Source organism: Trachurus japonicus, chromosome 11, assembly GCF_045865225.1.
Source record: "Trachurus japonicus isolate A0001 chromosome 11, Traja_1.0".
NCBI classification, from domain to species: domain Eukaryota; kingdom Metazoa; phylum Chordata; class Actinopteri; order Carangiformes; family Carangidae; genus Trachurus; species Trachurus japonicus.
Window position 1 is genome coordinate 6,838,598 of NC_140917.1, and position 14,641 is coordinate 6,853,238.

The following is a 14,641-nucleotide window of genomic DNA, read 5'->3' on the forward strand; positions in this document are numbered from 1 at the left end:
GGAGCGAGCGTAGTCTCTGTTAAGAAGCTCATGAAGACGTTGCCTTACAGCTTCACTGTCAAATTCTCCATCTATGCCTGATATCCTTTCAAGAGCAATTTTAACAATGTCCCTTGTAACTGCCTCACAGGCATCAATACGACGTCTTGTCTCATTAGATGGAGTGAGGTAAGCTCTGATTTCTATGTACAGGTTTATAACACAGTTTTTTCCTTCTTCTAGTGTGTCTATAAGAGTTGCAATGTCATTTTCAGAAATGTTTAACTTTAACTGTTCTCTAGCCTTACGTGCCTGGATCTTCCATTGTTCATAAATGTGAGTCAACCTTTTCTCCTTTTTGTGGGCCTCCTCCTCATGAAATGCAAGCATCTTTTCCGTGGGATTCCGTAGGCGACCAGAGCGACGGAGATCCTCCTCTTCAGTATCCTTATCCTTCATCTGTTCGGAGTCTCTGTCGTCTGGAGCTGTCTTTACTGATGCTTCCATGTTGTGAGCAGGTACCACAATCCTTGACCATCACATCAGGTCCCTCTACAGTTGTCCTTGGTCAGCGGCGTGATGTGACGGATGAGGTGAAGCTCTTACTGTAGCATCCCCAGCTAAATGATGGTCGAACTCTCAAACTGATGGTTCACAATGTTTTATTCCTTGGACCGTTTCAATGTAAACACACCGTAAGAGCTATGAAAAGAAGAAAACAAAATACAGTTACCTTTACTCTTACTCGAAATTACCCTTTAACTGCCTTTATCACATAACAATCATGTAAGTTGACTCTCCTTTTATCTAATAAACTTATTGTAGACTCACAGGTTTTACTCTATGAATTATATTTTAACTGCTACGATTGATGTTACAGTCATGAAGGAAAATTCACATTTTAACTGAAAGACAACCTCCCATAGAGTGCAATATAAAACAATAATTAACATGACATTAGCATTTCTAACCGTTCGTTTTTAACCCACTAAACAGTTTTTAACCTTAGCAGACCTTATATAAACCAGACAAAATACATCCTGTTGCATTAATTAAACAACCTATGAGTTAGCTTATAGCTTCATCTCACTTCAATACAGACCGACACGGCAACTCGCCGATGCTAATAGCAGCTACCGCTAACCACAATACGTTCCACACATGAAAATATCCACGGCAACCAAACTCGAGCCGGACATAAATATAGCATGAAATGGTAACAAAACAAACCTTGTGCCCCTTATTAGCCAGGTGCTAGGGCGTTCCATGTGAGTTAGGCACACTTTGCTTGCTTTTAGCATTGAAGACACTCTTTTAGCCTTGAGACACACTTTTCCTACTGCCGGTAAACTCCGAAGCACCGGATGTGTACGCGGTCTCGGCGAGACGCTTTCAAAATAAAAGCACTGAATATCCGTCTGCATAATATATAAAAAGTAAAAGCCTGGCTTTAAAGAATGTCAATAAGTAAACATAAAAACACATTTATAAGAATACTCTGCTCATATTAAAGGTCATTTACAAAGAGCTTTAACTAAACTGTCCAGACAGGAAGTTCAGTGTGTGATGATGAGTGGACTAACAACATGTTTGTGACTTTTACAGCTCCTGGTGACTCTGAACTCACTGAGAACCTGAATCCAACCTGAAGCTCTGGGATTATTTTCTGGAAACAGAGTCTGAGTGACAGCTGCTTTTCTACTCTGAAGCTCTGAGAGTGTCATCTGTATATTTAGATCTGTACATAAATAAATCTATCACACATCTATAACCAATCTGTCTTTAGACTGAGGTAGAATCACCCACCTAATTAAACACACTGTCAATCAGCTTCACTGAGTTCATCACAGTTGTTTCTGTGTAAAGTTCAGTGTGATCCTCTGTTTCCTGTTTCTATACCTGCATCAACTAAAACTCTGTCTCAGACTTGGGATCTGATTGTTCAGTGGGAAAATAAAGTGGTGTTTCAGAATATCCATGTCTAAATGTACCTCTTTTTAAATCTTATTTTAGACCTTGCTGCTCTTATTCACTTACACATGTTTTAACGGGTTGTGCAACGTTGTTGTTATTGTGTATTTTTGTGGATGATGCGTGTGTGTGGTCTTGTGCTGTCTTCTGCTGTCGGTAACATTGTAATTTCCTGCAAAGGATTAATAAAGTACCTTTAACTTAAATGTAAATTAAATTCATGATATCTGGAGGAAAGAGGAAAATTCATGTGCTACATATTTATTTCCCTTTAGAAAGCATCAAGATTTTTAAATTCCTGAGGATCTCAGTGCCGGAGAAAGGAGAAAGACATGCTCACCCAGTATACACCTGACAGATACCTCAGATCCTCATGTAAATCTCTTCTCAATATACCACGTATACATTCAAAATCAGCTTAAGGTGCTTTTAGTTATTATGGTCCAACACTATGGAACTCTTTGCCCATTGAACTCCGCTCAACATCTTCTTTTAAGCATAATCTTAAAACATAGGCCTACCTGTTCTCGCAAGCTTTTAATTAGTTTTTTGCTTGTTTGTTTGTTTGTCTTAACACATTGGCTTCTGTTTTAATATGCACTAACTTTTTGTTTTAATATGTACTCACATGTATTGCATCTTGCTTTTATCATGAAGCACATTGAGTTTATGCTTGCCATATGAAATGTGCTATATAAATAAATTGACATTGACATTGACATTGATATAGATGGATGAAAGACTCACATTGAAATCAATTTATAAATGTAAAAATGTGATGGATATCCTTCCTTGTTTGACAGGAAGTGACTGACTCTGATTCTGATTCATGGTGCCATGATCAGGTCCATTTCAGACTTACAGTCTGTCGGGTGTGAATCAGATGAGGTCAAACTAATCTGCTGTGGATCCTTCAGGACAACTCCTCCTGCTGCATTACTGTTGGAATGAGAGAGATACCAATGAGAATCAGGAGATGCAAACTGGGGCTCCACTAGATTAAATGAAGTAAAGTACAGTTCCTTGTGGAAAAGTCTAGGGAGTTTGTAGATAAGGACAGGAATTTTCCTTTAACACGGTGAAGATGCGAGGTTACGTTGAAGTGTGTGTGGTCTTTGCGCACGCGCAATTTACTTGCAGTGGGGGACACGGAGTGAAGTGGGTCTCCTCTCTGTCCGTCTGTCAGGCGGGGGGGCTCACAGCAGCGCCCGGTGCTCGTTGAGGACAGTAGGTTACGGTGCTCCGTGCTCTCACGTCACAGTCTCAGAAACACCAGAAAGTTGCGAGATTTGTCGCTAGTGGCTTTTCTCAAAAATAAATCGCCAAGAAGAGGATTTGGAAAGTCGACAGATTTCGGGAGAAAGTCGCCAAGTCAGCAACACAAAACGGAAATTGGATGCAAGACATAAGGGCGGCGCCGTGTGCTGCTCCGTTTTCATGTACTGAGCTCAAACACTTCAACCTGAGGACACAGAGACGTTTAAAAATAAAATAAAATGAGGACGTTACTGTTTCTTCTCCTCTGTCACAGTTCATCAGCAGGTAGGATCACATTTAAATATTTATTCAACTCTTCACTTTACTTTCTACTCAGCTCTGGGTTTTACTCCTGTGTCACTGCTGCATGATTTGGTTTCACTTTTATCTCAACTAGATTTTCAGCTGAATCTAATGAGGAGTAAAGGTTTATATTTATCATAAAAACTTTGTCTGTTCTACAGTGAAACACAGCCTGGAGTATTTCACCACTCTGTTTTCTGGACCAACAACCCTCCCTGAGTTTGTGGGTCTTACATTAATTGATGACGTTGAAGTAGGATACTGTGACAGCAACACAAACACACTGGAACTAAAACAGACCTGGTCGAAAAGAGCATTGGATGAGAACCCTAAACAAATGCAGTGGTACAAAAGAGAGTGTTTTGAGGTTCTGCCTCATTTAAGAGCCATTATTCAAGAGGTCAAGCAGAGTTTTAACCGCAGTGGAGGTAGGTACAATCTGTATTATGTTATATTTAATGTTGTTTTGCTGCTGAACTATGATAACCAACTGATTCAGTGTCAGTGACTCTTCAAAGTAAAACTACAAATGTGTTTCATCACTGATGTTGTTGAGACCTCAGGAAATAAACTGTCACTTAGAAACTGAGGTCGAGCCTGACAATGTATAAACCACAAAATCTAATCCTCTGATTGTTTGTGGCTCCTACAGATATATTTTAAAGCAGAATGTTTGTGTTAATATAAGTCTTAAATAGTTATATCTTCCGACAGCAATCACTTCTATAGAGTGTTTGGTCTGAAACACGGGTCTGTCAGTCACTCTGCTCTGCTGTAAGCCGAGGAGAAAACTTTCCTTGTATCCTACAACCTTTATCCAATGAGGAGAGAGAACGGCATAAAGGGGCAGTCCTCTCTGTGTGTGCAGCCAAGGGATGCGCATGAATGTGGTGACGTAGAGACGAGGGCGGGGACTGCTAACTCCATCGGCTGACAGGAAGTTACCCAAAACGACCGGATCGCTTACTTCTGCTTTAAATAATGATCACTTATTATCTGTTTTTAAATCCTGAGCAGCAGAGGGCTGTGAGAAAGGTCTAAAACTGATCATCTGACCAGAGGAGACAACTTCTGTCTTTTAACTGTCTCTGTCTCAGTCTCTGTCTCAGGTGTCCACATCTTACAGAGGTTGGGCGGATGTGAATGGGATGAGGAAAACGGAGAAGTTACTGGTTTTGTTGAGTTTGGTTATGATGGAGAAGACTTCCTGTCATTTGACCTGAAGGCTCTGACATGGATCGCTGCAAAACCACAGGCTGTCATCACCAAACTAAGATGGGATGCTGAGAAAGAGAGAATGAAAGGCCATGGGAACGTCTTAACTCAGTCGTGTCCTGAGTGGCTGAAGACGTACTTGAACCATGGGAAGAACTCTCTGATGAGAACAGGTAGAGTCACATGACCTGATGTAGTTTGATGATCACAACAATATTGATATCGACCAATCAGACTGAATCACCACTGTATCATCACTCCTCAGTCTGACATCACCTTGTTTTAAGACCTGAGTTGGTCTGAGTCTCCCTCTCTCCAGATTTTCCCTCAGTGTCTCTCCTCCAGAAGACTCCCTCCTCTCCAGTCAGCTGCCACGCTACAGGTTTCTACCCTCACAGAGCCCTGATGTTCTGGACCAAAGATGGAGAGGAGCTTCATGAGGACGTGGACCAAGGAGAGATCCTCCCCAACCATGATGGATCCTTCCAGATGAGTGTTGACCTGGACGTCTCATCAGTCAAAGCTGAAGACTGGAGGAGGTACGACTGTGTGTTTCAGCTCTCTGGAGTGAAGGACGACATTGTCACCAAACTGGACAAAGCTCACATCAGGACCAACATGGGTAAGAGAGACATCAGCAGCTCCTGAATGTGACGTCATGTCCGTGGGTTGTTGGGTATTTTAGCTTTTTCCAGTTTAGTAAGTAAATCATCTACATCATTGTAGCAGCTATGCGGTGCCGCTTGATGACGGACAAGAGAGGTAGAGAGAGAAGAGAGAGGACACCTGTACTAACTCACCTTGAGTGAGTGAGCGCACGTGTGTGTGGTGGGCGGCTGCGTGTGTGGAAGGTGCTGCAGCAGTTTTGAGTGAAAAACAAAGTTAAAAAAAAACAAAAAACGACGCGTCGACTATTAAATTAGTTGTCGACGATTTTAATGGTCAACGTAGTTGTGACTAGTCGACTAATCGTGGCAGCCCTACGTGTGGCTAGTGAAAACAAATGACTTCCAGTTTCACTTCTTCATTGAATGTTCTTTTATTTCTCATTGATCAATAATCTTCACCAAATATGCAAAAATCCATTACCGGTGTGAATAAGGTCCATTCTTTGATACACTTGCAACACATGACACCTGATAGAAAATTCCTATGTAGAGCTTTACACCTGGTACAGTGAGGACATGAGGACACCTAGCCCAATTCATACACACAAACATGACAAAATGGCTCCATAAACTGACAGATTGTAACTATATTTTCACCTTGGCTGGTTGGTGCAGACATCCATCTACAAGGTAGTAGCTAATGTGTTACTGTTTATACTGACCAGAGAAGCCCAGTGACACGACCATCACCATCATCTCTGCACTGGTTGTTCTCACTCTCGTCCTCATGGCTGTCGCTGGATTCCTGGTTTATAAAAAGAAGAAAGGTGAGACAGAGAAAAGATTACCTGATTTAATGACTTTTACAATACTTCACAATCATGTTCGCAGGTTTACAAAAAAAGGCATAAATGAGGGAAACAGGTGAGTCCTGTTCCATCCTGTCATAAACAACTGTGACTGAAGCATTTTATATTTTCTTCTCATTTTAGCCAAACAGCCTCCACACTGTAAGTGAAACTTATCTTACTCTACTTAAAATGATCTTTTCAACCTTTTCAGATTGTTTTCAACATGTAATGCTGAAAAGTTTCACATAAACTGTGTTTCTGATCTTACAGCTCCTGACAGCAGCTCTGAACTCTCTGAGAGTTTGAATCCAAAAACCTGACAGACAAACAATCTCAGATGGGAGGGAAAAGTCCAAATAAATTAATTTTAGATAGATGAATTTGAAACATTTAACATCTTAATCATGTTGTGTGCTATAGCGGAGTTAACGAGTGAGCTGTGTATATTGTGTGTGTATATATATATTTTTTTTTTAAATCAGCATCTAGGCTAGTCAATTCAATGGCCTTGGTAGTTTTGAGATTTGACTGGCATTTTAACAGAGGTCTGTGTTTTGTTAAATACTTTTACTGGATAAAAAAAACAAGGTCTTTAAACAGTGACAATTCAAATATGAAACCATTTGAATTATAAAGGTACTTTGAGCTGATCTCACATGCCTTTGTGTGATTCTATCTTAAGAAGGAAACAAAAGAGTAGAAAAGCTTAAAGTAAAAGAAACTGTATGATTACAATGTGTGGTAAATAATATTAATATTTGATATTTTGTGGTTTTTGAAATACATTAAAGAATTATGTGTCAGTTAGCATGATTTCTTTGGTAAGATAGGTCAAGTGACAATATGATAACAGGTTTTGGTGGAACCAGATAAACAGTGATGGCACCTTATGAGTGTGCCATGTGCACATTGTGTTATAGCCTATATTATTTGTGTTTATATGAAAATTAACTTGTAAGCAAATGGATCACCCACGTGATTTAGGCAGGAGCTTCATACTATGTGGCAACACAGACTGACACCTAGGCTACTGAAGGGTCTAATGGCTGGTCACCTTTGTCGAATGGGGTTTTCTGTCTTTGTTGTTGTTATTGTTCACATTTTAATAAAGTCTCCACGTTTCCAAACTTAATTCTTCTCTGTTCATATGTGACTCCAGTTACAGTGATATTTTTCTTGCAATTACCCGTCCATTCAGCCAAACGTTTGGCGGCATGTTGTAAATCCGTCTTCATCTTGTGCTTCCATGGTGACTGAAGACTTCCTCCCTCTGGTCCCTCTGGATGATCGGTTAGTTACCATCTTGTGTGAGAGAAATGTTGAGGTTTAATTAAGATTTCTCACTGCTTCTGTTGTCTGAAAGAAACAGTCTCATCTGCTTCGTACAGGTCGTCATACTTCACCTGACCAGGAGCAGGTCTGTTAGAAATGGCTCTATGCTGTTAACATTGGAAACAGTGACACCTCCTGGCCAAACCACGGTATTGCAGGAGTATGTACTGTATGTGTAAGTAGGAGAATGTATCACATTATTAAAACTGCAAAACACAGAAAGACGATTTTATTGAAAAATAAATCAATGACACAAATAATGAAACATGTCTGGCTCTGTTGCTAGCTTGTTCTCCTAATTGTTAAAGGTTTAAGTTTGTCATTCAGCTCTGGTGCAAGAACAGTTTAGAATGTGTGTTGGTTGATTGCTGAGAGTTAGTTGATAATACATGTGAAGCCAGGGTCACAACAATAAATTTAGCCAACTATGCTATTCAAACGCTGTCATATACTGTATATATACATTAATACCGTTTTATTCTTCTAATACCGTGTGCTTCAAAAACTTCCTGTTTGTCCAGTTTCTATTTTTTATTTTCAGGCCCATAGTGACAAATATTGGGATTTTGTCACTTCTCCTTTTTTGTTATTCATGGACAGGATGTTAAAGTGTCTGTATCATCGATCCGTCGATCGTCTGTGGGAAAACAAAGTGAAAACGTGGATTTTGTTTCTTCTTCTCTGTCACAGTTCATCAGCAGGTAGGATCACATCTAAATATTTATTCAACTCTTCACTTTCTTTTTTCATACTTTTTTCTGCTCAGCTCTGGGTTTTACTCTTACTGCGTCACACTGCTGCATGACCTGGTTTCACTTTCACCTCAACTAGTGTTTCAACTGACTCTGATGATTGAATATATCACAATTATGAAGGTTTATATTTATAATAAAAACCTTGTCTGTCCCTCAGTGATACACGCTGTAAAGTTTCTCTCCACTCTGTCTTCTGGAGTCACAAACCTCCCTGAGTTTGTGGGCGTGGCGCTGCTTGATGACGTTGAGACTGTTCAGTGTGACAGCAACACAACCACAGTAGAAATAAAACAGACCTGGATGAAAAGAGGACTGGATGAGCACCCTGAACATCTACAGTGGTACGCTGGTCAGTGTCTTGAGTTTCTGCCAGTCCACAGAGCCACCATTCAACATGTCGACCAGCAATTTAACCACAGTGAAGGTAGGTACGGTCTGTTTTATATTATATTTAATGATTTGGCTGCTAAACAATGGTCCATCTACTGAGCATCAACATAATAACCCGTCAACATTAGTAGTAGTCAACAAAAATAATCTGTTTTTGAACCCTGAGCAGCAGAGGACTGTGAGAAAGGTCTAAAAGAGGAGACATCATCTGTCCTTTAACTGTCTCTGTCTCAGGTGTCCACATCTTACAGTCGTTTAGTGGATGTGAATGGGACGATGAGACTGGAGAAGTTGATGGTTTTTTTCAGTTTGGTTATGATGGAGAAGACTTCATATCACTGGACATGAAGACACTGACATGGATCACTGCAAAACCACAGGCTGTCGTCACCAAACAGATTTGGGATGCTGAGAAAGGTGGAAGCCACTATACTGCAGTCTTCTTGACTCAGATTTGTCCTGAGTGGCTGAAGATGTACGTGAACTATGGGAAGAACTTTCTGCTGAGAACAGGTAGAGTCACATGACCTGATGTAGTTTGATGATCACGATCCATCAGCTTGATTCACCACTGTATCATAACTCCTCGTCTCCTCTCTCCAGTCCGTCCCTCAGTGTCTCTCCTCCAGAAGACTCCCTCCTCTCCAGTCAGCTGCCACGCTACAGGTTTCTACCCTCACAGAGCCCTGATGTTCTGGACCAAAGATGGAGAGGAGCTTCATGAGGACGTGGACCAAGGAGAGATCCTCCCCAACCATGATGGATCCTTCCAGATGAGTGTTGACCTGGACGTCTCATCAGTCAAAGCTGAAGACTGGAGGAGGTACGACTGTGTGTTTCATCTCTCTGGAGTGAAGGACGACATCGTCACCAAACTGGACAAAGCTCACATCAGGACCAACATGGGTAAGAGAGACATCAGCAGCTCCTGAATGTGACGTCATGTCTGTGGTTTGTTGGGTATTTTAGTCTTTGTTCTACAGTTGAGCTGTGAATTCATCTTCAACAACAGTTGTGAACATAGATACAGTGGTTTAAAAGCTGACCAGCTCGGGGCGGAGTTTAGCTCAGTTGGTAGAGCACCCGCCCCATGTGTTGAGGCTATAGTCCTCGCTGCAGGCGGCCCCGGTTCGAGTCCCGCGTCGGACGGCCCTATCCTGCATGTCATTCCCCTCATCTCTGCCTCCCATTTCCTGTCACACTCTCAACTGTCCTATCAAATAAAGGCAAGAAAAGCCAAAAAAATATACTTAAAAAAAAAAAAAAAAAAAAAAGCTGACCAGCTCATCTCTTGGTTAATAAACCTCATCAATTAAAGGGCATTTCCAGTTGTTATCAATGTTTACCTCAGATATCAGGTCAGCTATTATCAGTTTATTTCATACCATCCATACTCCCAACTGCCATGTGTGGACGTTTATATTTGTTTTTGTTAAAGAATCTGTCGTTTTTTTCAATATTAATTGGCTCCGGACTAATTTTAAAATTGTTCTTTGGTTCGCAAGTAACATACCTTTGACCATTATTTAAATTTTAAAATTAGCTTTACAATTAAAGTCAATTAAAATTCGGACTTACCACACCTTTGGCCTTGTTTCTTTCCGGCTCAGAGAATACGTCCCTCATAGATTTATGAGAGTCCCTCAACTGTTGTGTTCTCTGACCTGGAAAGGAACAATGCGGAAGCCGCGATAAGTCTATTGATTTAATTTAACTGTAAAGCAAATTAAAAAATTTTAATGATGGTCAAAAGGACGTTACTTGTGACCACAGAACAATTTTATAATTAGTCTGTAGCCAATGAACATTGAAAAAACGATAGATTCTTGAACAAAAACGAATATAAACGTCCACACGCTGCAGTTGGGAGTATGGATGGTATGAAATGCACTGATCATAGGTGACCTGATATCTGAGGTAAACATTGATTACGACTGGAAATGCCCTTTAAGTGCAGCAGGGCAGCACTGTGCACAAACTAGAGATGGTTGACAGGTTTCCATGCAGAGACAATAACCTGCTGCCTCCACAAGGGGGCAGTAAATTACCAGATGAATGTAAACAGACATCAGCTCCTTAATGTGTTGGGAACTGTTCTGAGAACAGTAAGGAGAGAAATCACTTCACTCTGGTATAAATGTCACCTTGTAGCTGTAAGTGACACATGATGACACATGATGAGTCTCTGCTCTAACCTGCTTCACCTGCACATTGTGTGATGATGGTTTTGTTTCTTTGTGTTTTGTTGAACAGAGAAGTCCAGTGACTCGACCATCACCGTCGTTGTTGCAGTGGTTGTTCTTGTCGTCGTCCTCATTTGTTCTGTGGTTGGATTTCTGGTCTACAAAAAGAAGACAGGTGAGAGAGTCCAGCAGCTGAGTGGATGTTTGTGTCCAGGCTGCAACACTGAGTCAAAATGTGATAAAGCAACAAGTGACAAGACTCAGAGTCTGATGAAACTCTACACTTCAATATGAAAAAAAAAGTCAACTTCTTCTTCTGTTTTCAGCTGAACTCCCTGCACCTCGTAAGTACAACTAGTTTTTCCTCTACTGCCTCTGAACACATGAACGTTACAGTGGGTTAAAGAGCTTTAACTAAACTGTCCAGACAGGAAGTTCAGTGTGTGATGATGACTTTAGACTTTAGACATTTATTGTCCCTCTAGGGAAATTCTTTTTCACATGACCATTTACATTTCGTTTCACCAGACACATACAAACACACACAATTTACAACACATTGCCACACATTTTTACACTCTGGTCAGGTGCCTCTTGTTAAGGGACTAACAACATGTTTGTGACTTTTACAGCTCCTGGTGACTCTGAACTCACTGAGAACCTGAATCCAACCTGAAGCTCTGGGATTATTTTCTGTAACAGAGTCTGAGTGACAGCTGCTTTTCTACTCTGGAGCTTTGAGAGTATAATCTATATGTTTTGATCTGTACATAAATATATTTTGATCCTAAAAAATGCTCTTCCTTTATTTTCACATTAATTATTTATACATTTATTTCTTTACAATCAACCTCATCTCCATAACCAATCCAGCTTTAGACTAAGATCGCACCGCCCACCTACGGTAATTAACATATGACCACAGAAATGAATACTGCAGAAATACTATATAATAATACTAATAGGCTACCCAAACTTTAAATCCGGGATGAAAGTGGGGTAGTTTTTTTTCGCACACAAATTATGCGTCACGTTGCTCACGATTCATCAGCCACTGATATTGGATCCATCATCCGTCAATCAAACGTCTGAGACAAGACACACACACACACACACACACACACACACACACACACACACACACACACACCGAGCTCGGTCGCGCCCATAGACTGCAAACTGTGGCAGGATGGTCTTTCCCTTCCCATCCCTTCCCCCCTCCTCCTTGCTCCATCCACCGCAGGTGTTGATGGGCGCGCTGATTGATGGGCGGCGCTGCGAACTTTCTAATACTGGTCTGGTCACACCTGCAGCCCCTCTTCCTTTTCGTCTCTGCTCGTCTCCGTGGTGGCTGTGGCCTGGCGTGGCAGAGCCGGAGCAGGCATTATAGCCTTTTGGTGTTTGAGTGTGGGAAGCTCTGTTGGCCGTGGCGGATCGTTGTGGCGCACGTCTCCTCTGGTATAACTACAGGTATGCGCACCGCTGTCCTTCCTCCCACTTAGCGTGCCACAGGGCGCACTGGTGACACGGTTCTCTGTTTAATTACTGTAGTGTGGCTGGCTGCTGTTGCCGGGGGGGGCCGAGTTGCCCCGCTGGAGGCCGTCTGTGTGTGGTGGTGGCTTCTCTTGGTAAGTCGGCGTTGTCCGCCCTCCTCTCTTCCTCTAATCGCTGTTTAATCCTCCCGGTTAATTGTTAATATCTTGTCACAGCTGAATCAGGCAGAAGCCGTGCGTTTACCCTTCCTGGTCGGCTGTGACGCTGCGCCGGCGAGGTCCCTTCAATCAATTATCGCCACGGCTCCTTGGACGGCGCTGCTGTTTTGTATGAGTATTTAACTCTGCCTTATTGGACTGTTCTGTGGTTTCGGGGCTCTCCCGAGCCTGCCTAGTGACCAAGGCCGGCTCTGCGCCGAGCGTCTCATTCCAGTCTCAGGCATTTTAGTTAATTTCTTAATAATTCGCACTATTATAAAACAGGACTTATTTTGTTAATTTTGTTTAGTTTAATTAATATTGAATTATTGTTTTGTTATTGTTTTCTTGTTTAAAACATATTGCTTGATTTTGGTATTTTGTTAATGTCTTTGGAATCTTGATTTATTGTGTTTGTTTATTTGCAATACATTGTTTGTGTGTGTGATATTTTATTGCTGCGCTCAGCTGTGTGGCCTGTTTATTTATTTTCTCTTTTTCTTTGTGGACAGGTGCTGTGGGCCAAGCGGCGACCCAATCCCTGGTGGTGGTATTTTCTTCACGAATCCCCTTGTGTGTGTGTGTGTGTGTGTGCAGTGCCACGGGTGTTTTTGGTTAGTAATCCCTCCCTTGATTTGATTTAGGTCCGCCGTGATGAGCCCCAGCCCTGTTCACCCCCTCCTCTCGGCCCCAGCTGGAGTGTTTATGCAGCCTTATTGATTGATGCATTTCATTTATTAATTGTGAGAAATAAAAAGAAAACTATTTTTATACTTCTCTAAAAACGTCTCTGCCAGTGGTGTTCGAACCTGTAGCCTGTAGTACATCTAACTGTTATTTACAACACATAACTATCTCCTGGGGCGAAACTCCCCAGGTGGCGTTGTCGTCAGACCCACTTACAGCCTTCATCTCGCCACAAAACATTGAATATCCCGCCCGCTCGATAACGACCAATCAAATTAGTTTAACCTCGGGTAAACTCGTAGAAGGAGGCGCGACAAACAGGACAAACAGGACAAACGGCCATTTCTGAACACCTTTACAGCGTATCATCGGTCTGTTGTTTATCTGAAAAAACAAAATGGAGACATTACTTTTGTTTCTTCTCCTCTGTCACGGTTCATCAGCAGGTAGGATTCACATTTAAATATTTATTCAACTCTTCACTTGACTTTCTGCTGCTCTGGGTTTTGCTCCTGCGTCACACTGCTGCATGGTTTGGTTTCTCTTTTATCTCAATGGGATTTTCAGCTCTGATATATAGATATCACATTCATTGGAAGTGTTTATAAAATAAACTTTGGGTAACACTTTATTTTAAGGGGTCCTTGTTCCTGTGTATCTACCTAATTAATTACAGTGTAATTGGGGACACCCCTCCATTTCGAAACACCGCTGTTCCGACACCCTCCCCCCCCACAGCTGTCCAAGGTGCTGAACCGCGTGACGTTGTTTACAGTCTGTGTTGCAGCTTGTCTGTGAAACGTGCTGCTCAGGGACTGGGCAGATCTGTCCCACTTGCTTTCTCCCCGACTTCGTTGTTGGAGATCTCCCACACAGTAATAGAAATACACTTTTTTTCTCCCCCCCTGCGCCGCTCGAGCGCGGCTGAACCCGGCTTGAGCTCACAGGGCGCGAGGCTGCTGCAGCCGCCGCTCGTGCTGACAGCTGACTGAGGGAGATGCTTTGGTTGGGTTTAGGCAATGAAGAAAGGAGTTGGTTAAGTTTAGTAAAAAGACCAGGTAGAGGCTAGACAGGCCAGAAGCATAATGAACGTTATGTCATTAATATGAAGTATTTGCTTGTTTTGCAGTTAATTATGCACATGATCCATTTGACCCCAAAAAGGAAAAAAGGATCAATGCGCACTGCGCACTGGGGGTTTCCCCCAATAACCTTTTCGGAATAGCGGGGTCTTTAGAAAAAATAGAAAACCCCGCTATTACGATGAATGGAAGTCTATTGTCGGAAAGGCGGGGCTATGTACTTACATTGTAAATACATAGTGTATTTTGGTGTACTTACATTGTAAATACATAGTGTATTTTGGTGTACTTACAGGTCCTTGTTACACTTGTAATAAGAAATGCCAAAGTGGCCTCT

At 41.8% G+C, this 14,641-nt stretch overlaps 2 protein-coding genes across 2 annotated transcripts; both read left to right on the forward strand.

Annotated features, from left to right (window-relative positions):
• The first annotated feature begins 3,446 nt into the window (after positions 1-3,446).
• On the forward strand, positions 3,447-6,591 carry LOC146978073 (major histocompatibility complex class I-related protein 1-like). Its single transcript, XM_085790796.1, has 7 exons — positions 3,447-3,492; positions 3,672-3,938; positions 4,620-4,898; positions 5,045-5,347; positions 6,059-6,160; positions 6,326-6,343; positions 6,455-6,591. The coding sequence occupies exons 1-7, from the start codon at positions 3,447-3,449 to the stop codon at positions 6,502-6,504; spliced, it is 1,065 nt and encodes a 354-aa protein (XP_085646922.1). The 3' UTR covers positions 6,505-6,591.
• A 1,526-nt stretch (positions 6,592-8,117) lies between these two features.
• On the forward strand, positions 8,118-11,520 carry LOC146978074 (major histocompatibility complex class I-related protein 1-like). Its single transcript, XM_085790556.1, has 6 exons — positions 8,118-8,217; positions 8,429-8,695; positions 8,896-9,174; positions 9,265-9,567; positions 10,915-11,046; positions 11,477-11,520. Exons 1-6 carry the CDS (start codon positions 8,118-8,120, stop codon positions 11,518-11,520), a joined length of 1,125 nt encoding a protein of 374 aa, XP_085646682.1.
• Positions 11,521-14,641: the final 3,121 nt, after the last annotated feature.

Coding starts and splice junctions, on each gene's coding strand:
- LOC146978073 (XM_085790796.1), top strand. CDS start 3,447: ATGAGGACGTTACTGTTTCTTCTCCTCTGTCACAGTTCATCAGCAG. Junction 3,493..3,671: donor CTGTCACAGTTCATCAGCAG/GTAGGATCACAT, acceptor TCTGTTCTACAG/TGAAACACAGCCTGGAGTAT. Junction 3,939..4,619: donor GAGTTTTAACCGCAGTGGAG/GTAGGTACAATC, acceptor TCTCTGTCTCAG/GTGTCCACATCTTACAGAGG.
- LOC146978074 (XM_085790556.1), top strand. CDS start 8,118: ATGTTAAAGTGTCTGTATCATCGATCCGTCGATCGTCTGTGGGAAAAC. Junction 9,175..9,264: donor GAACTTTCTGCTGAGAACAG/GTAGAGTCACAT, acceptor TCCTCTCTCCAG/TCCGTCCCTCAGTGTCTCTC. Junction 11,047..11,476: donor AGTCCAGCAGCTGAGTGGAT/GTTTGTGTCCAG, acceptor TGACTTTTACAG/CTCCTGGTGACTCTGAACTC.